The 21,691-nt window shown below is 47.7% G+C and overlaps 1 protein-coding gene across 1 annotated transcript; it reads right to left on the reverse strand.

Annotated features, from left to right (window-relative positions):
- Positions 1-2,587, reverse strand: LOC116967414 (heparan sulfate glucosamine 3-O-sulfotransferase 1-like). Its single transcript, XM_033013965.1, has 2 exons — positions 2,403-2,587; positions 1-1,583 (listed from the first exon to the last, which is right to left on the reverse strand). Exons 1-2 carry the CDS (start codon positions 2,553-2,555, stop codon positions 819-821), a joined length of 918 nt encoding a protein of 305 aa, XP_032869856.1. The 5' UTR covers positions 2,556-2,587; the 3' UTR covers positions 1-818.
- Between the last annotated feature and the right edge of the window lie 19,104 nt (positions 2,588-21,691).

A 21,691-nucleotide genomic window follows, 5' to 3' on the forward strand; every position in this document is an offset into this window, starting at 1 on the left:
CTTTTAATTCAACATGTCAAATATTTTTATGCGGTTACTGTTTTTATGATACACATAGATATAGGTTTTATTGAACATAACTGAGCTGTAACTACAGTCATTTGGTTGCACCAGTAACTGTGGAAGTGCAATGTGATTTCAACGTGTTCAACCTCAGCTAATATCAACAACTACACAACAATCACATTATCAAGGGACTTGTTCCAAATGGTCAATCATTACATCTTACTCAGTGCAGTTATATTTACGTTAACAAAACGGCTTTTTCGCCTTCATGGAAAATGATTTGCTACCTATAGTCTACAAACTGCAAATAGTCTTCATAGAAGAGTATGTGAAGATCAGGCACACTTTTCGCTGATAAAAGTATGTAATAATTAGCACACAACATCTCTTCCAAGGTCTGATGTGAAAAGGATCCTGACCCGAAACATCGCTGGTACATTCCATCCACAGATGCTGCCTGACCCGCTGAGTTCCTCCAGCACTTTGTATTAATCTCAAGATTCCAGCATCTGCAGTTCCTTGTGGAATATTGTGTCCTGTCAGGGCATTTGTCCAACGGCATTTTCCAAGTGCAGTTATTGAGCACAATAATAGAGAGAAAAGTCCCAGCCCGAAACACCTTCTGTGCTTTTTCCTCCATAGATGCTGCCAGGTCTGCTGAGTTCCTCCAACACTTTGTGTCTTTTATTAAAGATATCTAGTAGTTCAGTCTTAAGACCAGAAATGTGGTTTGTCCATCTCCTCCACAGATGTAGCCAGACTCATTGAGTTCCTCCAGCACTTTTTTTTGTTACAGTTCCTTGTTTCTAAAATCAGCACCAGTTAAATGTCCTCCCCACCATTCTGAAGAAGTTCTTGTTGTGTTGCCTGAAGTAATGACACAGTTGGTGCAGCACAGTTTGATTCACAGAGGGATGAGGCCGCCCCTTCGACTGGTCTAGGCACCTCTCACGGCCCACCGCGTGCAGACAGTAGAAACCTTTGGTGTGGTTGAAGTAGAAGTTGGAGGCTTTGATGTGGGGTGGAAGCTGGAGAAACCTCTCCACCTGCTGCAGCTGTGAGAGAGGATCCTTGACCAAGACGTCTCCATCCACCAGGTGGATCTGGTGGAGTGGGAACTGCCTGAGCCACCGCTCCATGTGGATATAATACAGACTGCGCTGGACGGCCTTGTACTTGCCGTTTAGCTTTCCGTCCCGCACCAGGATTTCCTCCACGGGCCGGTATTGCTTGTGGTGCTCCTTCCTGTTGTACAACACTTGCGTGTAGTCCGAGATGACCCGCTCGGCCGGATCTCGAACGATCAGCAGCAGCCTGGTCGAGTTGCTCAGGGCGTGGACTCTCTCGGCTGCATTCGGCGCGGTGAAGTAGCCAGGTGTCTTCTCCACGGTCAGTTGGTGGGGCAAGGACACTGGCATCTGCTGGCGGTACCAATCCAAGCCCTTGCGGTAATTCTCATCCCAGTCAAAGAAGTGGATCTCTGCCCTAGCCACCACCACATCGGGGTGGAGGTTCAACATCTCCAGCAGAGCTCTGGTGCCTCCTTTCCGAACGCCAATGATGATGGCCTGTGGAACCTGTAACAACAGGTGTGAACAAAGTTAGAGCAGTAACACTAAAGCACCCAGCACACCGTACACAAAGGTGGTACCAACCATAGAGATTAGTACTTCTTCTATAGGAGACAGTGCCTCCAACGGGGAGCCAGTGTCAGAGACAAACATCACCCTAACCACGCTCTCATTTCATTCCTTCCATCACAGCACAGCACCAGAGACCCGGGTGCAATCCTATCTGTGTGGAGCTAGTACGTTCTCCCTGTGACTGCGTGGGTTTTCTCCAGATGCTCCGGTTTCCTCCGACATTTCAAACACATACATGTCTGTATGTTAATTGTTTTCTGTGAATTGTCCCTAATGTTTAGGATGCGAAGGTGGGATAATATAACTTGATGTTCGGCATTTTCTTGGTGGGCCGAATGTCTCTTTCCACGCTGTATCTCTAAACTAAACTCAGATGGTGCAGGAGTCTGAAAATGGCGACCACCAGATTCAAAACTAGTTTCTTCCCAACAACCATCTTGAACAGTACATTGACCTCAACGATGTACTTCTATGAACCATCTTTGGTTGCGCCAACCTCCAGTGTGGGACCTTATGCAAGATCTTTACTGTACCTCGGTACATGACAATATGAACTAAACTCCAGTGTAAATGATTTCCAACCAAGTGGCAGTAAGTTTTAGTTCAAACTCTAGTTGAAGGATAAAATTTGATCATTGCAAATTCAGGAGAGCCTTTCTATCAAGAGTGGTAAGGAAGCAGAGCCGGTCCCAGTGGTTGAGGAGGCCATCAGTCTAGATGTTTCACGGGACAAACTGGACAACAGGGACGTACCTTGCGAGTGGCATCAGCATCCAAGGCCGGAAGGTTCTTTCTCCAAGCTGCCACCTCTACTCCCTGCAGCTGGAAACCCGAGTCCCGTGCTTTGGAAAGGAACAGAGGGACTTCCAGTAGAAGCATGAGGACTCCAGTCAGTACTGGCGACATTGGGACGAACCTTCACCCAGGCACACGTCAGCACGGAACACCTCAAAACAAGATCATGGTCTCACTGCCCAAACACATCACACTCCTGGTGACAGAACAGATTTGAGTTTCATCTGTCAAAGGTAATAGTTAAAATATCAGGTTAATGGATGTGCTCATGCATGCAACTACAATTCTAGAGTTGGAGTGTTTCTAATTATAAATGATGAGGCTTTCACAATGGCGGGACTTTGTGGAATTGTAGCTGCCATTTCAAACCCAATATCACAAGTTTTCTGTGTAAACAAGGAACTGCAGATGCTGGTTAATACACAAGGACACAGTGCTGGAGTAACTCAGGAGGTCAGGCTGCATCTCTGGTGATCATGGATAGGTGACACTTTGGCTTTGATGTCTGAAGAAGGGTCCCGACCCGAAACGTCACCTATCCATGTTTTCCAGAGATGCTGCCTGACCCACTGAGTTACTCCAGCAATTTGTGAAACGTCACCTATCCATGTTCTCCACAGATGCTGCCTGACCCATTGAGTTACTCCAGCAATTTGTGAAACGTCACCTATCCATGTTCTCCACAGATGCTGCCTGACCCATTGAGTTACTCCAGTACTCTGTGAAACGTCACCTATCCATTTTCTCCACAGATGCTGCCAGACCCGCTGAGTTACTCCAGTACTCTGTGAAACGTCACCTATCCATGTTCTCCACAGATGCTGCCTGACCCATTGAGTTACTCCAGTACTCTGTGAAACGTCACCTATCCATGTTCTCCACAGATGCTGCCTGACCCACTGAGTTACTCCAGCACTTTGTGTCCTTTTGAGAAAATTTGTTCCCCACTCGAAAAGCTATGATGTCATTGTGTTGACTGCATCAGGGATACTTGGCCTTAATTGGTCGTTTCTCCGTGATCATTCGTTATCACACAAGCAGTTCCTGCTACCTGCCCCTTAATCAACACCCTGGATAATTCCATCATTGTTGGTCTCATGAGATATTTGTGGGGAACGGTCCCCATAGCTCTCTCTCCAGCATAATTTTAAAGTAATCCACGCCTGTGTTGCTTAGGCTGGTGAACACAACAGCACATACGAGGCCTGTTGAAATCCCACAGCTCATTTGTAACGGCAGGTATATCAATTAAAAAATGTTGAGTTTAGAGATACAGTGTGGAAACAGGCCCTTTGGCCCACAGAGTCCATGCTGACCAGCGATCACCCCGTACACTAGCTCTACCCTACACACTAGGGACAGTTTACACTGTACCTCGGTGCAACTGACAAACATTAAAGTAATCTAAGCTAAACATACTATTGATGGCTTCGCTGGTTTCTTGATGCGACTTCAAGACTAGTGTGAACGGATGATCGATGGTCAATACAGTGGGCTGAAGGAGTTGTTTCCTTCAATTCAATTGAATTCCAGGCACAAAGACATGGTATTATCACATCTCCCCCAGTCTATTCTGAGTGTTTCCAATATAGTCAATAGACAATAGGTGCAGAAGTAGGCCATTCGGCCCTTCGAGCCAGCACCGCCATTCAATGTGATCATGGCTGATCATCCCCAATCACTTCCCGGTTCCTGCCTTCTCCCCACATCCCCTGACTCAGCTATCTTTAAGAGCCCTATCTAGCTCTCTCTTGAAAGTATCCAGAGAACCGGCCTCCACCACCCTCTGAGGCAGAGAATTCCACAGACTCACCACTCTTTGTGTGAAAAAGTGTTTCCTCGTCTCCGTTCTAAATGGCTTACTCCTTATTCTTAAACTGTGGCCCCTGGTTTTGGACTCCCCCAACATCAGGAACATGTTTCCTGCCTCTAGCGTGTCCAAGCCCATAACAATCTTATATGTTTCAATAAGATACCCTCTCATCCTTCTAAACTCCAGAGTGTACAAGCCCAGCCGTTCCATTCTCTCAGCATATGACAGTCCCGCCATCCCGGGAATTAACCTGGTGAACCTATGCTGCACTCCCTCAATAGCAAGAATGTCCTTCCTTAACTTAGGGGACCAAAACTGCATACCATACTCCAGGTGTGGTCTCACTAGGGCTCTGTACAACTGCAGAATATCTGGTTTGGTTGGTAAATTTCCTGTTTACCTTATTACCAACTATTAACCCTTTCTCACCCACCCATAGAAGGATATCACTGATCATTTGTGTAAGGAACTGCAGATGCTGGTTTAAACCAAATATAGACACACAATGCTGGAGTAACTCAGCGGGACAGGCAGCATCTCTGGAGAGAAGGAATGGGTCTGAAGAAGGGTCTCGACCCAAAACATCACCCATTCCTTCTCTCCAAATATGCTGCCTGTCCCACTGAGTTACTCCAACTTTTTGTGTCTATCTTCGATTTAAACCAGTATCTACAGTTCTTTCCTACACAATTTTTTTAAACTGTGATGAAATATAAAATGCTGGGATCCCAGCGGGTCAGGCAGCATCTTTGGAGAGAGAGAGCGAGACGCGGAGAACCGGGGAAGTCTCAAACTCTGAGATTCAAGAACTTTCAAAATCACCACGGCAGCGACAAGTTGTCGGCAGCATCTTGTTGGCGAGACGGAGACACCGGTGACAGCGGCCGCTCGCCAGCCCACAGACCCCGGACACAACTCTCCCTCTCTCCGCCCTCCCTCCCTCCCTCCCGCCCCACCACAGCCCCGCGTCCGCACCCTGGGGGAGAGGAGAGGATTAGGTGAAGAGGAGAGGGTGGGGGTGAGAGGGTAAGGGAGTGGGAAGGGTTGGGGTGGGGGTGAGAGAGGGAGGGTGGGGGGGGGGGGTGAGAGAGTGGGGGTGGGGGGTGGGTGAGAGAGGGTGGGGGGCGAGAGAGGGAGTGGGGGGGTGAGAGAGGGAGTGTGGGGGGGTGAGAGAGGGAGGGTGGGTGAGAGTGGGGGGGTGGGGGTGCAGGTACCTGTGTCGCGGAGCTGGAATCTGTCACCAACAATTTGAGCGCCTTCCCCGGGACCCGCAGACACAGAGTGAGGCTCCCGACACACAAACACCCCCCTCCCCCCTTACATCCCCGCCCAGCCACCCCTCCCTCCCTCCCCTCTCACCGCCACCATCAGGTGCTGGAGTAACTCCGCGGGACAGCATTGATGAAATCATGTTCTCCAGGGATGCTGCTCGGCCCAGCTCTAAACTGGAAACTCAATTAAACATGATCTGGGAACCAAATAATCCAATCACTGTTGCTTCTCCGGCAACACAGTGGTTTATGTTACATCATTGTGCGCCTTGTTAAACGAGGGTGACATCGGGGTATGAGGCAGGTTTATGAATTGAGGGGTTTGGCTGATCAATAAAGGGGAGCAGGAACGAGCAAAGTGTAACTGAAGGTTACAGAGTAACTAAAGATACAGAGTAACGATGCAGACACAAATGACTTTGACATAATAACTAACACAAGTTACCAACACCCTGATTTAGGGATGTGGGAATAACCAGATCACCCGCGGGAACCCAAGAGTCACAGGGAGAACGTGCAGACTCCACACAGACAGCACCCGAGTCAGGATTGAACCTTACAAATTAATGTGCTGTTCTAACAGTCTGGATCACCACTATAAAAAAGCTTTATTTTTGCGTGCTATCCAGTCAGTGGAAAAACAATACATGATAACTATTGAGCCGTCCACAGCGTACAGATACAGGATAAATGGAGTAGTGTTTAGTTCAAGATAAAGTCCAGTAAAGGTTTAGTGATATTTGGGCTAAATGTGGACTGGTGTAAGTGGGGCATCTTGGAAGGCAAGGGCAAGTTGGGGCCTGGGTTAACAAAGGGTTAATGTTGATGGGTCCACATGTTCAGCTACACAACACACTGGCCAGTGGACAATAACAAGCCCATAAATCAAAGGGAATAAACATCGTCATTATTAAAACATGAATAACTACATGAGTGTTTAATGGCTCACCTTCCCACAGCACCCGCTCAATTTCAGAAACTGCACTGATGCTTTGCTGACAAAGTCCTCTTCTGTCAAGGCCAGAGCTATCACGGAAACCGGGTCAGTCAGGGGGCAGTAACTGTACCACCACCTGGATAAGGAGTGGACTCACAGGGGGGAGAGGGTGGTGGACACAGGAGACAGAGGTCAAGCAGATATGATGCAGAGGCAATGGAAACACAAGGAATGCGGATGCTGGTTCACAAAAAAAGACACAATTTGGAAACTGGGATAGGAGGAGGGGACGGAGAATGGGGAGTTGAGGGATGGGGACAGTCAAGCAGGGAGGGAGATGTTGGCTAGCAGAAGAAGTGGGGGGGGGGGGGGACAGAGGCAGAGACAGAGCAGTTTAAACTGCACACAGGCAATAGCTGTGACCTTGGCAATGCGAGGCAGCAGCTCTACCTGCTGCACCACACTTCCCATCACATCTGTACCTAAGTCACCAAAAGATGTTATCATCAGAAGGATACTGTTCAATTCTGATAATCAGCAAAATATTCTGAAATCCGCGATGCCTCATCAGGTAATCATAGGAGCAGAATTAGGCCATTCGGCCCATCAAGTCTCCTCCACCATTAAATCATGGATGATCTATTTCTCCCTCTCAACCCCATTCTGTCTTCTCCCCAGGTACACACAATTGCTGGGGAAACTCAGCGGGTGCAGCAGCATCTATGGAGCGAAGGAAATAGGCGACGTTTCGGGCCGAAACCCTTCTTCAGACTCGACCCCACTGCACTGTCTTCTCCCCACATCCTTTGACACCCGTACTAATCAAGTATCTGTCAATCTTTGGTTTAAAATACCCAATGATTTGGCCTCCACAGCCTTCTGTGGTAAAGAATTCCACAGATTCACCACCCTCTGACAAAAGAAATTCCTCCTCATCTCCTTTCAAAAGGAGGTCCTTTAATTCTGAGGCTGTGCCTTCTGGTCCTTGACTCTCCCACTGGTGGAAACATCCTCTCCACATCCACTCTACCCAGGCCTTTCACTATTCGGTAAGTTTCAATGAGGTCCCGTGCCGTTAAACGCTCATCATATGTTAGTTAACCCACTCATTCCTGGGATCACTCTCGTAAACCACCTCTGGACCCTCTCCCTCTCCTCAGATATGGGGCCCAAATCTGCCCACAATGTAATGTTCATTGTGCTTGTTTAGCACTGTCGAGGGCCCAGCTCCCATCCAATTCTCCAGGCCTCTGGTTCTAATGTTCCCATCTGGGTCCTGCGCTCTAAACATCAAAAAACATAATTTAAAAAAGGTAGACACAAGGAACTACATAAAAAGACATAAAGCGTTGGAATAACTCAGCAAGTCAGGTTGCATCTCTGGAGAACATGGATAGGTGACGTCTCGGGTCGACACCCTTCATACACATAAGAAAACGTGTTGAGTATTAATGCTGGTCCCACTACCAAAGTTTGTCTGAGTGTGTGCCTGTGAACGTGCTGCAAGCAACTTTCTACTGTATCTCACCACACTGTGCATCTGACAATAAATAAGCTGACGTGACTTATGTGGACAACTTCAAAGATTGATACAGCCGACCCCTGCTCCGATCTTGTGCGTTCTAGAGTGAGAGTTCTGGAACATTTAATTCCCCGCACCTCATGGTGGTCCCCAGAACCAGCCCATATCTCACCCTCATATGAATCTTGGCTGGATCCTGGACAACAGACAGATTCACACATTGGAACGTAGAAGGCAGGGTTAGAAACATCAAATACAAACACAAAAAGCTGGAGTAACTCAGCGGGACAGGTAGCATTTCTGGAGAGAAGGAATGGGTGACGTTTCAGGTCAAGACCCTTCTTCAGACTGAGAGTCAGGGAAGAGGGAAACTAGAGAAATAGAAAGATAAGGTGTGAATACGACAAAGCAGGTCAGGACACCAATATCTTGTAACTGTGTCAATCATATCTTGGAAAACTTTTTCCATTCCATAATATCTGGCGACATTACAGGAGATTAAATAGTCGTTTCAAAATATTCAAACTTGTCATATTCATCATTAAATCAAGGAGAATATTCGTGTTGTAAAAGGTCAAGTAAAAGCCACATTTCAATTTGTATTTAACAACAGCTTTCTGAATAAATTCTGTCATAAATATTAAATATAAGGAAGAGGTCAGACAGAGAGGCATATAAAATATTAATCTGCACTTAGCCATTTCAATCACAAGAGTAGCAGTCACCTACTTTTTTTGTGAAACTAATTTGTTTTTAAGTTACTGACAGATCAATGTGTGTTAAAAGGCGTACAGTCACACTGGAGTGGGAATGATACATGGTGAATAAGGAAGGATTTTAGAGCACATTGTGATTTAAACAGAGAGAGATCAGTCTCCTGCTCCACTCTGGGATCCTCAACACAACACAAGTACTGGAGCTACTGAAACTCCCTGTCCCATATCTCCACACCTGCCCAGTCCATCACAGGTACTGACCTCCCCACCATCGGGCAGCTTCTGTGGGGGAAGGAGTTCAGTTTTAGTTTATTGTCACGTGTACCGAGGTACAGTGAGAAGCTTTTGTTGCGGGCTGACCAGTCAGCAGAACGACAGCTTGATAGTTTAGCCATCCACAGTATACAGATACATGATAAGGGAATAACATTTAGTGCAAGGTAAAGCCAGCAAAGTCCGATCAAAGATCAGAGAATGGATGGTTATAGGTCGGTAGCCTCTATCGTTGTTCTCCCATAGAGAGCAGCATTGGTGTTGGCCAGACCATCCCCACCTTGCCGCTCTCTCTCCCACCATCAGACCCTGCTGGTCAACACTGACCATCAACCCAGCTGTGGTCATTGATCACAGCTCACGGCCCCCCTCCTGTGGCTGTTGCCAGTACTGCAGACACGCAAATACAACCCAGTTATCAACTGCAGTGTATTTTACATCCAGTCCTCCATGTTTTAACTCAGGCAGCAAATGTCACCCATTCCTTTTCTCCAGAGATGCTGCCTGTCACGCTGAGTTACTCCAGCATTTTGTGTCTATCCGGTTTATACCAGCATCTGCAGTTCCTTCTTACACAACCCGGCATTTTCATTTTGAATGCTACAATTCTGCTCAAGCTTTCTGAAAGTCCAAATCCACCATGTGTACCCGTTCTCCCTCATCCATTCCACCAAATCCATCATCAAATAATTTATATATAATCACAAAGGAAGTTCACCAATTCCTCTATTTTCTGGGAAGTTTGAAGATGTCGCTAATACTCTGTTGAAGGTCTATATGTTTATGGTGGTGAACCCACTGACTGGTTGCATCACAGCCTGGTTCGGTAACTCTAACGACCAAGAATGAAGGAGGACCTACGTCCTGGGTCCCTTCCCGAGAGCCGGCTCCACACAACACGAGCCGCCTGTCCGAGATGCCCAGCGTGCAGAGAGCCGTGTGCTGTACCGGCTGCTCCTGCACACTCTACACTTCCTCACCCTCGTCTTCCGTCCGGACACGCCCTGGCGATCCGTGTCACCACCTGCAAGCGGGAGCGGTCCCCAGTGGAGGTCTCTCTATAAGGGGGTCCTCCCCCTTTACGTCGGGAGCCTGGGGTGGAGAGTGTTGCACAGATCTGTGACATGCAACAGGTACTTGAGCCGGTTCACGGACTCGCCAGCCGCCTGTCACTTCTGCGGCGAGGAAGAGACCGTGTTCCGTGTGTACATGGAGTGTGAGAGGTTGCAGCTCCTGTACGAGTATCTGAAGGGGCTGCTCCTCAAGTTTTGGCTACACTTTAGCCCCATGCTCCTGATCTTTGGTCGCCCTGTACAGAGGGGGGAGGGTCGAGAGGGGGGTCTCCATGTTGGATTGCTCCTGGGCCTGGCCAAGATGACCATTCACGGGTCCATGCAGCGGGTAGTCGAGGTTTCTGCCCGGGGTCGACTGCCTGTCGCTTTTCCGGGCCGATGTCCGTGCTCGCGTGTCCCTGGAGAGGGAACACGCGGTGTCCACGTGTGTGTCCGTCAACGCTGGTCACCGCGGGGATCGAGTGTATTGTTGATAAAGTTAACAATATTTTAATCTGATGATGACTCTTTGATTGTAAACTGGCAATGGCAATCTTCATTTTGTTACTGCTCTGAATTTGTGTAGAATTTAATAAAAGCATTTTGAATTATAAAAAAAAGAATGAAGGAGACCGTAGCAAGTGGTGGACACTGCCCGGTTTATCACAGTACTGACCTCCCCACCGTTGAAGGTCCATCAGTTACTGACCTCCCCACCATCGAAGGGATCTACAGGAGGCGCTGCCTCAAAAAAGCATCATCAGAGACCCACACCATCCTGGCCACACTCTCATCTCGCTGCCACCATCGATCGGCAAGAAGGCACAGGAGCCCGAAAGTCGTGACCTCGAGGTTCAAGAACAGCTTCTTACCAGCAACTATCAGCTCTGCACAACCCTACACATACATTCCAGGACATTTCACCGACTGTTAAAGCAAGGTTTACTTGTCTGTAAATTCCCTGAGTTTTCTCGCCCTCCTTATTTTAAACTGTGGGCTTACATTTACCACAATCAGTTAATGTCAGCCTGGAGTTTGGGTGAATTGAATTAGATTCCATCCTCTGTCTGTGTGAAGATGCATCCCCACCCTCAACGTCACCTATCCATGTTCTCCAGAGATGCTGCCTGACCCGCTGAGTTACTCCAGCACTCTGTGAAACGTCACCTATCCATGTTCTCCACAGATGCTGCCTGACCCGCTGAGTTACTCCAGCACTCTGTGAAACGTCACCTATCCATGTTCTCCACAGATGCTGCCTGACCCGCTGAGTTACTCCAGCACTCTGTGTCTCTCCATCCGCTACAAAGTCCCAGCTCACGGTCGTGGCTCCCCTCCTGTGGTGGGGGCTGGTACTGCAGACAGAGAGGCCACACATACACCTCAGTCTCCAGCCAAAGGCACGGATGTTGCATTATCTAATCTGATGTAAACCCCCCCTCCCCCACCCCCGCCCTCACCCCCACCCCACCCACCCCCGCCCTCTCCAACCCTGGACCCACTCTGTCCACACTCACCTTTATATCTCCCACTCAGTTCCTCCCCCTGATCATCACCTCCACCCCCTCATGAATATTAATATTCAATTATTGTTTAATAACATATTGAAAGTAATTATCTTGCAATTAACATTTCTCAGGCTTGGCTGATCATAATTAATTGTTAATATATTGCCGGCAGCACCAACCCCCAGTCCGTGTGTGTGTGAGAGTGGTGTCCGAGTGAGTGTGCACATGTGTATGTGTGCATGCGTGAGCATGTGTGAGTGCGTGTGTGTGAGTGCGTCTGTGTGTGTGTGACGTGTGTGTGCGGGTGTGTGTGTGTGTGTGTGTGTCCTGTGCATGTGTATGTGTGCAAGTATGTGTATGTGCATGCGGATGTGTGTGCGGGTGAGTGTGTATATGTGCGGGTGTGTATGTGTGCGGGTGAGTGTGCGTGTATGTGTGTGAGAGCATGTGTATGTGTGGGTGAGTGTGTGTGTGCGCATGTGTATGTGTGTGCGGGTGAGTGTGTATATGTGTGTGTGTGTGTTTGCGGGTGTGCGAGTGTATGTGTGTGTGTGTATATGTGCGGGTGAGTGTGTGTGCGCGTGTGTTTGCGGGTGTGCGAGTGTATGTGTGCTCATGTGTATGTGCGGGTGTATATGTGTGTGTATGTGTGAGTGTGCGTGTGTTTGCGGGTGTGCGAGTGTATGTGTGCTCGTGTGTATGTGTGAGTGTGTGCGTGTGCTTGCGGGTGTGCGAGTGTATGTGTGTGTATGTGCGGGTGAGTGTGTGTGCGCGGGTGTGCGAGTGTATGTGTGCTCGTGTGTATGTGCTGGTGAGTGTGTGTGCGTGTGTATATGTGTGTGTATGTGTGCGTGTGTTTGCGGGTGTGCGTGCGGGTGTGTCAGGGGAAGGGTTAACTGACTCTGGTGATGATTAGTCATCAGAGCTGGGTCCCACATGTGATATTGTTGGGGAATTTGGGGCATTTCCAAATACAGGAATGAAAAGCCAGGCTTTAAACGTGTGGGGTTTTCCTGGTCTCTATAGCAACAGGAGTTTATTATTGGTTATTTACTTCCACAGAGGTGGTGCAGCAGGTAGAGCAGGTGGTGACAGTGAGCGTGCCGTCAGAGCATTGAGTGGAAGGAAGCCATGATGTAGCTTTACAGGCCTTGGGTCAGGCTGCATGTGGAGTATTGCCCCCATCACAGGAAGGATGTGGAGGCTTTGGAGAGGAGGTTTGCAGAATGCCGTCTGGATTAGAGGGTTTCAACTATAGGGAGAGGTTGGCAGACTTGAATTGTTTTCTCTGGAGTGTCGGAGGTTGGGGGGGAAACCGGATGGAAGCGTATAAAATGCACAGATAGGGTAGACAATCAGAGCCTTTTCCCATGGGATGAAAATGTCAAAGGCTAGAGGGCGTAGCTGTAAGGTGGCAGTGATGGACACCTGCCAACCTGCACACCTATGAGGTGTGGGAGGAAACCAGAGGGAAGGGGAAAGTCCTGGGAGAAAACGCAGACAGCACCCGACGTCAGGCTCGAACCGGTTCTCCCCGCCCAACAACCTGAAAGGCCAGCACGGTTTCTCCCTCCACAGACGCTGCATGGCCTGCTGAGTTACTCCAGCACTTTGTGTTTTGCTCTAGATTCCAGCATCTGCAGTTCCTTGTAGTAGGAACAGTTTCTTCCCAACTGTTATCAGGCAACTGAACCATCCTACCACAACCAGAGAGCAGTCCTGAACTATCTACCTCATTGGTGACCCTCGGACTATCTTTGATTGGACTTTGCTGGCTTTACCTTGCACTAAACGTCATTCCCTGATTCAGTATCGGTACACCTGGAATGACTCATGGTAATCATGTATTGTCTTTCCACTGACTCGGTAAACATGGCAATAAACTAAACTGAAAGTATTCTGTAGCTTGGACTTGGCACGCAACATAAATTACCCCAGGAATCTGAAAGTGAAACTGAAGGCTCAGTTTCAGCAAATATTGCTGACAGGAACAGCAGGCGCTGGAACCAGGGGCCAAAGACAAAGTGCTGGAGGAACTCAGCGGGCCAGGCAGCACCTGTGGAGGTGATACCGTGAAGTTGTGTGTTTTGTACACTATGGTATACATGATCTCAATCACACACAAGCTCAAGACTGCAAGGACTGGTGTGTAACTGATGACAAATGGAGGTTGTCCACATTCGCCGTGATCCTGCTGTCTTGTACCTTCCAAACCTCCAGTTCTTAAAAATATTGAGTCTTACCTTGGTCGTAAAGGCCCGTGGTCCTGGCGAGGGTCAGTGTAGGGGTCGAAGGGGTTGGCATGGGGGTCTTAGGGGTCAGTGTTCAGGGTCGTAGCGTCAGTGTGGGGGTTGAAGGGGTCAGTGTTGGGGGTCATAGGGGTCAGTGTTGGGGGTCATAGGGGTCAGTGTTGGGGTTGGCATGGGGGTCTTAGGGGTCAGTGTTGAGGGTCGTAGGGGTCGGTGTCGGGGTCAGTGTGAGGGTGGTAGGGGTCGGTGTCGGGGTCAGTATAGGACCTTGGCTTGCATTTACCCACTGGAAGGTGTGGGTTGGGGGGGGGGGGGGGGGGGAGTGTGAAACACAAACACACCCACATTGTTCAGAGCCGATCGTGGCAACACATCTCCAGCCAGCGCGGCAGCGCCAAGACTGACCGATGCCCAGGGTGATGGCGCATGTCCACTCCCACCTCAACAAGAACCTCCACCCACTACACTGGACTACATGTGGGTCACTCCTGTGTACAGAGCATCATGTTTACACAGCTGGTACACAAAAGTGCTGGAGAAACTCAGCGGGTGCAGCAGCAGCATCTATGGAGGGAAGGAAATAGGCAATGTTTCGGGACGAAACCCTTCTTGCTGCTGGTAGCAATGTCATTGTTCTGGTTCGGGACATTCTTGACCGTCTGTGGGATTTTGGGAAATCTCAAGCCTGTGGTCTGAGGGGAAGGGGGGGGGGGGGGGGGGGGAAGAGTCAAACTCCATGAGATAGCAGATATCTGACCAGCCAGACTGACGTGTTTCCTGCGTGTGGTCATGCAGCTGGGATCGACCGTCAGTGTTGTCAGGCTGCAGACTGCATGCTCCCTCGCAATACACAAACTCTTTCCTGTTGCTGCTTGCCTGCTTGTCACAACTTCCCCGTTGGGTAACGTTCCAGCAGGGCCCACACTGGGGATTGGGAAATGGTCTGTCAGTGATGACATTGTTACTGATATTTGGGTCATTGTGCTGGGAATTAAACTCTTTCCACATCTGACGGGACAGAGGAGCTGCTACAGGTGATACCAGAAGACAAACTAATCCACAAGTTACTCTACAATACAATAGCAGGCTGCAACTTGCATTCAAATATATACCTTATATTATATGTGTAAAATAAATACACATTTGGAGTATTGGGGTCAGTTCTGGTCGCCCCATTAATAACTGCTTTCCTATAACAGGGAGACCAAAACTGAACAGAATACTGTAAATGTGGCCTGAGCAATGTCTTGTGCTACCTCCCAACATCTATATTCAATTCTCAGACTGATGAAGGCCAATGTGCTGAAATCCTTCTTGTGAAAGCACTTTCAGGGAATGATGTACCTGCACTAGTAGATCCATCTGCTCCACAACCGTCCCCCGAGCCCTGCCCTGCATGAAAGGGAAGGGTGAGAGGGGAAGAGTTTCACACAGATGTGTGAGCAAGCTCTTCATAGAGGCTGGCGAGTGCCTGGAACACACCAGGGAGGCGGCTGAAGCAGATATGTTAATGGCATTTAAAACGTGCGTGTACGTACACATGTACACTCACTCACACACACACGTACACACACTCACTCACACACACACACAGAGCCACACACACACACACACACAGACAGAGACACACACACACACACACAGAGACACACAGACAGACACAGAGAGACACACACACACACACACAGACAGACACAGACACACATACACACACAGAGACACACACACACAGAGACACACAGACACACACGTACACTCACTCACACACACACACAGACACAGAGACACACACACACACACAGACAGAGGCACACACACACACACTAGGGGTTATGTGCAGTTAGACAGGTGATGACCTTGGCCTCATGTCCAGCGTTTATTGTGGACCGATGGGCCTGTTCCAGTGCTGTACTGACCCATGTTCTGTACTGTCCCATGTTCTGTGGTGAACCAACCGTTCACTGGGAGGTGTGGGTGGGTAATCCATCACAGCCCCTCCGGAGATTGAGTAAACCTGATTCAGTGATTCAGATAAACAGGCCAATGCCCAGATCACCCTGACTCACTTCATCAGGGACAAGACGGCTTCTTTGCGGGCCGTGTTGTGGGGAGTGGTTGGGACGTGCAAGGGAGGTAATGAGTTGAAAGTACAGGGCGCTCTTGGATTGTATAGGAAAGAACTGCAGTTGCTGGTTTAAATCAGACTGAAGAAGGGTCTCGACCCAAAACGTCAACCATTCCTTCTCTCCAGAGATGCTGCCTGTCCCGCTGAGTTACTCCAGCTTTTTGTGTCTACCTTGCATTCTTGGATTGGGCTTCCAGGAAGAAGTACCAGCTACAGCGGCATCTGAGGCCAAGGGTCAGATCCGCCCTTGGGGATTAATGCAGGATTAGTGTAAGTGGGTGGTTGAGGGCTGGCATGACTCAGTGGGCTGAAGCACCTGCTTCACACGACAGAGGAGTGAGTGATGTCTAGGTAGATCCGTCCAACTGGTGTGCTTGAAGAGGATTCAAACCCAGGACTTGGGCGTCCACAGTATGGTCATTCTCTCCCTCCACCGCTGACCCCTTCGGGCTTCAGTGTCCACTTTCACCAAATGGGCCTCACCACTCATCAAGGCTCGTGCAAAGCATGTTCCAAAACTACCGGCAGCCACACAGGAACAAGTTCCCTGACCCCTTCCCCAGCCTGACCCCATCCCCAGCCTGACCCCTTCCCCAGCCTGACCCCTTCCCCAGCCTGACCCCTTCCCCAGTCTGCCTCCCGTGGTCCTGAACCAATACACATTCTCCACCCCTTTCATGAACCATTAACCCCATGAGTCAAAAGGTTTTATGCTGTAAATATTTAATTGTACCATCATTACGTGTTTGAAACCACATCTAGTGATCAACACAATACCTGCACCATGACTCATGTACCATGGGCCATCATTTAGTGGAAAACTAAACAACGGGTGCATAGCTAACATCCCTGTAGACACACATGTACACCCGCATGCACACACACGAATGCATGCACATGCACATACACACACGCGTGTGCGCGCACACACACACAGAGAGAGAACATACATCTCAGTGACTTGTCCACCCAAGAGTCAAACCCTGAACTTCCAATTACACCAAACCTGGTGACTCTGGACAACCTCAGTGTACTATTTCTGTACACTGGTACTATATCTAAGATGTGCTCATGAACAGTAATACATGCACTGAACTATAAGCAAAAAAGGATGTCACTGTACCTTGGTACATGTGACAACAAACTATCACTGAATACTACTTGAACATCTGCACCAGTTGTTCCTGCATGTGTGACATTTGCAAATTCCAGCATCTGTACTTTCTTGAATCTTGGTAAATATCGCTCTTCTCACTTGCCTCTATATTGGATTTTTTAATTGATGCTCCTCCAACAACGCCATCAAACACAGGTGGCCTTGAAATATTGATGGAATCAAATCGCTTCCTGCATTTGCCCGTGCAGTCCCAGATACTTAACTAACTGCAAGATGCTTAGGGCATGTTGGAGTTGTGTACACTTATACACATGTAATAGAGGATGTGACTAGCAGGCTGTTTGAAACATTCATTGCCTTTAACCAGAGCTTTGGTTTCCTACACATCTGACTTGATGCCCAAACTGCTGAAGCTTTATTGAAGTGTGGTCCTGTTTTGTTAATTTTTGGTACAAATTTATTGACTGGAAAAGATCAGCAAATCAGGCAGCATCTGTGGAAAAAGAACAGGCAATGTTTCAAGTCCAAGGTTCATCATTAGAATCTTCCAGTGGCTGCAGATTTTTTGGGATTTTCAATAAACCTATATTACTGTTTTCAGTCTTTAACTTGTCTCTTGTTCCAGTAACAAATCTGCGACAAGTTTCTCAATCCGTGGTGTTCCTTGGTGTTAACACAACTAGCGATATGCTGTTGACCAACCACATTGATGCAACAGCCAACAAGGCACCAATATTTCCTCAGACCAGGGAAATTCGTCATGTCCCCAATGACTAAACATTTCTGCAGATGCGCCATAGAAAGCATAGCGTGGAGTTGCATCACAGATTGATTTGGCAACAGCTCTGCCGAGAGAGTAATAGATGTAGCCCAGTCCATCACACATGCCATGCCACTCCCCACCATTATAGATGTAGCCCAGTCCATCACACAGACCACACTCCCCACCATTGTAGATGTAGCCCAGTCCATCACACAGACCACACTCCCCACCATTGTGAATAGCAGCCAACAAAATCAAAAACTTGTCAGATTCTTTCTTCTCCCGCTCCCGTCCGGCAGAAGGTACGGAAGCTTGCTAGCGTGCACCACCAGACCCAGGAACAGCTTCTTCCCCTCCGTTATCAGGCTTCTGAATGGTGTTTCCATGAGATAGGGTACTGTCCGATTCACTTCTACCCCATTGGACTTTGTCTCTGAAGCAGATGTACTACAATGCTGAGAACTATATTCTACACTCGGGTCTCTTCCCTTTGCTCCACCTGTTGCACTTTCAAAAAAAAATGGTCAAAAACTTTATTTGCCATTTGTGCTTACACACATAGGAACTCTTGTGCGGCTATTCAGAGAGTCAAGTCAAGTCAAGTTAAAAATTTTAATTAAAAATTAAAAATTAAAAAAAATTAAAAAGACACACAGAAGACACATAATCCATAAAAAACACATACCACTCCAGAAATAAAAAAAAAGAAAATGCCTAAAACCCTGTACAAAGGGGAAAGTGAGAGCATTGTAACTTGCACAAACCCTATATCAGGACATCAGTTCATTTTGTTTTGTTTTGGCCAAGAGTCTCACTGTTGCAGGGAAGAAGCTCTTAAAAAAGCGTGTTCTATTTGTGGCGATACTGTCCGCTCGTCTGTGCCTGAGGTTGTATGTGCAGTTTTTGTGTTTGAGCAGGGAGTGAGCTGGATGTAGTGTGTCTCTGATGATTCTCTCTGCTCTTTTTTGACAGCGCTGTGTGTAGATTGTGTCCATGGAGGGGAGTTCCGTTCTGATAATCCTCTCTGCAGTCTTTATGACTCTTTGCAGAGCCTTCCTCTCTGTCTGTGTGGTGTTTCCATACCACACCGTGATGCCTGTGGTGAGGATGCTCTCTATCAGTCCTTTGTAGACCTGGGTGAGAGGGTGACAGTGCAGACCAGCTTTTCTGAGCAGCCTGATGAAGTACAGTCTCTGCTGGGCTTTTTTCACTGTGGCTGCAGTGTTCAAAGTCCAGTTCAGATCTGATGTTACTTGAGTTTGACTTTATTGTATTTATGTATAGTATATCTGATCTGTTTGGATAGCATGCAGAACAAAGCTTTTCACTGTACCTCGGTACATGTGATAATAATACAAACTCTAAATAGGTTTTCATTTTTGTGATATTTGGGTCTCAAAAATATTACAGAAATTATAACCTATTTAGAATATGTTTATTTATTTATATAAATGAACAAGCTGGATGAGAGTAGACAATGAGAAACGGCCTGTATACAAAGTGCACCCAACAATATGAAGGTGTCTTTGAACAGTGGTGGTTCTGTAGGGAAATGAAACAGCACATGCAAGACATCAGCTCCCACTCTCTAACATTGGAGAGAAGCTTCATCAGAGAAGCCGACTGCTCTCTGGAGAGGCTGCGTGTTAATCGTGACCCAACCCTGACTGACTTGTCATTTAGGAATGCCAGCAGCATTCACCAGCACAAAATCATCACTTAATTACAAGTTGATTTGCTGTTTGACGAGTCTGACTAACACTTAGACTGAAATTAATCTCCTTCACGCCAGCCCAGTCTACGTTGCAGGGAATGGAGGGAGATCACGCAAACTAGGGTTTCCACCCGATATTTCCTGGTAAACTTACACGCCAGATGATGTCAAACAAAGAATTGTCAGCTTCTTAGAAGAGCAAATGAGGGAGTGCTGTTTCATGATTTCTCAGGATCTGGTCCTAACTGCACTGTTACAGCCCCAGCCTCAAGCAAGATGTTACACTGAGGTACATCTGCCCTTTGAAACAGATGCAATAGGGATTATTTCATGGAGTGGGTCAGACCCCATTGATCTGACCGTTATTTATCCAACATGCTGACAGCTGGTAGATCTGCTGCCTCACAGCATCAGAGACCAGAGTTCGATCCTGACCTCGGGTGCCATCTGTGTGGAGTTTGCACGTTCTGCTCGTGACCGCGTGTGTTTCCTCCGGGTGCTTCGGTTTCCCCTACATATCAAAGACATGCGCATTTGTAGGTTAAGTGGCCCTCTGTAAATTGTCCGTAGTGTGTAGGGAGTGGATGCGGAACAAACATGAATGGGTGATCAATGGTCAGCGTGGACTCGGTGGGCTGAAGGGCCTGTATCCATGCTGTATCTTTCAATCAATCTGTCTGTCTGTCGGCCTGGCCATTTTTGCAGAGTTTGGTGTGTTCAACCTGACTTTTACATTTCCTACCCTGGAAACTGGATTTCAAAAGTACTTCAGTGACTGAGAAAATTTGGGGAGCCCTTACGTTATCTAAGATATTCCATATAAATGATAAATGAATTTGCACAAAGACAAAGAATCTGGCAATATAAATTTGATGAAACACAAGTTCTAATGAATTGTGGGCACAAAACATCCAGTGTGAGATCCTGTGTTTAGAGCAACCCCTGTGGAAGAGGCAGGAGAAATTATACCAGGGAAGAACTAGCCCATAGATTAAACAAATATTGTGTTATCTTCCGTGAAAAGAGCCAAAGGGATTCCAGATTAAGAACGTGTTTAAAGAGAATGAGAAGCCGAAATAAATCAACATTAGCAAAAATAATACTGGTAAAATGAAAGAAACGATGAGAACGTGTTTTGACAGGTGATAGATTTACATATCATGGACACAGGCCCTTCAACCCACTATCTCCATGCTGACCATCTAGAAAACCATAAAACGTAGCAACAGAATTAGGCCATCTGCCCCATCAAATCTCCGCCATTCGATCATGGCTGATTTATCTTTCCCTCTCAACCCTATTCTCCTGCCTTCTCCTCGTAACCTTTGACGCCCTTACTAACCTAAAACCTGTCAATATTGGCATTAAAAATACCCAATGACTTGGCCTCCACTGCTGTCTGTTACAATGAATTCCACTTCACCTTGAACCTATGTCCTCTGGTCCTCGATTCCCCTCCTCTGGGCAACAGACTCTGTGCATCTACCCGATCAATTCCTCCCATGATCAACTGGGCCAATAGGCAACTTTCTCACACTGAGGGTGGTGAATATATGAAACGAGCTGCCAAAGGAAGAGGTAGAGCAGGTACAATCAGTAAAAGAGTTGCTTGGGTAAATGGAGGGAAAGGTCCAGGCACTGGCAGGTTGGAGTAATTTGGTAACCTCATCGGGGGGGAATGGGCGAGGTGGGCCAAAGGGCCGTTTCTGTGCTGTGTGGCTCTGTGGCTAGTGAGGTAAACTTTAACAAAGCAAAGAGTGACAACTTGAAGAAAGCAAATCCAAAAAATCATTTCAATTGGCTGCTTTTGGTGAGTATAACTGCAGGGGCTGTGTTAACTAACACACAGGGATGTAAACACTGTCTGCTTGACACGACAATATCAGGTACAACACAACTGGGTGTAGTCTTCATAACTGCACAGTGACCAGTGAGGGACCGTAATGAGGTACTTGCCCTGGTGATGGATTTCTGTTGCAGCCTTGCACCCATCACAGCCTCTCATTACACCGCCAGGAAAACAAGTGTTAACCATGGATGAGGAAGCAATAAAGAACAGGCAGTTCCTCAATATCCAGCCCATCATTCTGTGCACTAGCTCGCCATTTCCTGTCCATTTTATACGTACAAATTTGCAGAAGTACATTTCAAATGTTATCTTACCTCTAGGAGATAGGCCTGTATTCC

Source organism: Amblyraja radiata, chromosome 39 (genome assembly GCF_010909765.2).
Source record: "Amblyraja radiata isolate CabotCenter1 chromosome 39, sAmbRad1.1.pri, whole genome shotgun sequence".
Classification (NCBI taxonomy): Eukaryota; Metazoa; Chordata; class Chondrichthyes; order Rajiformes; family Rajidae; genus Amblyraja; species Amblyraja radiata.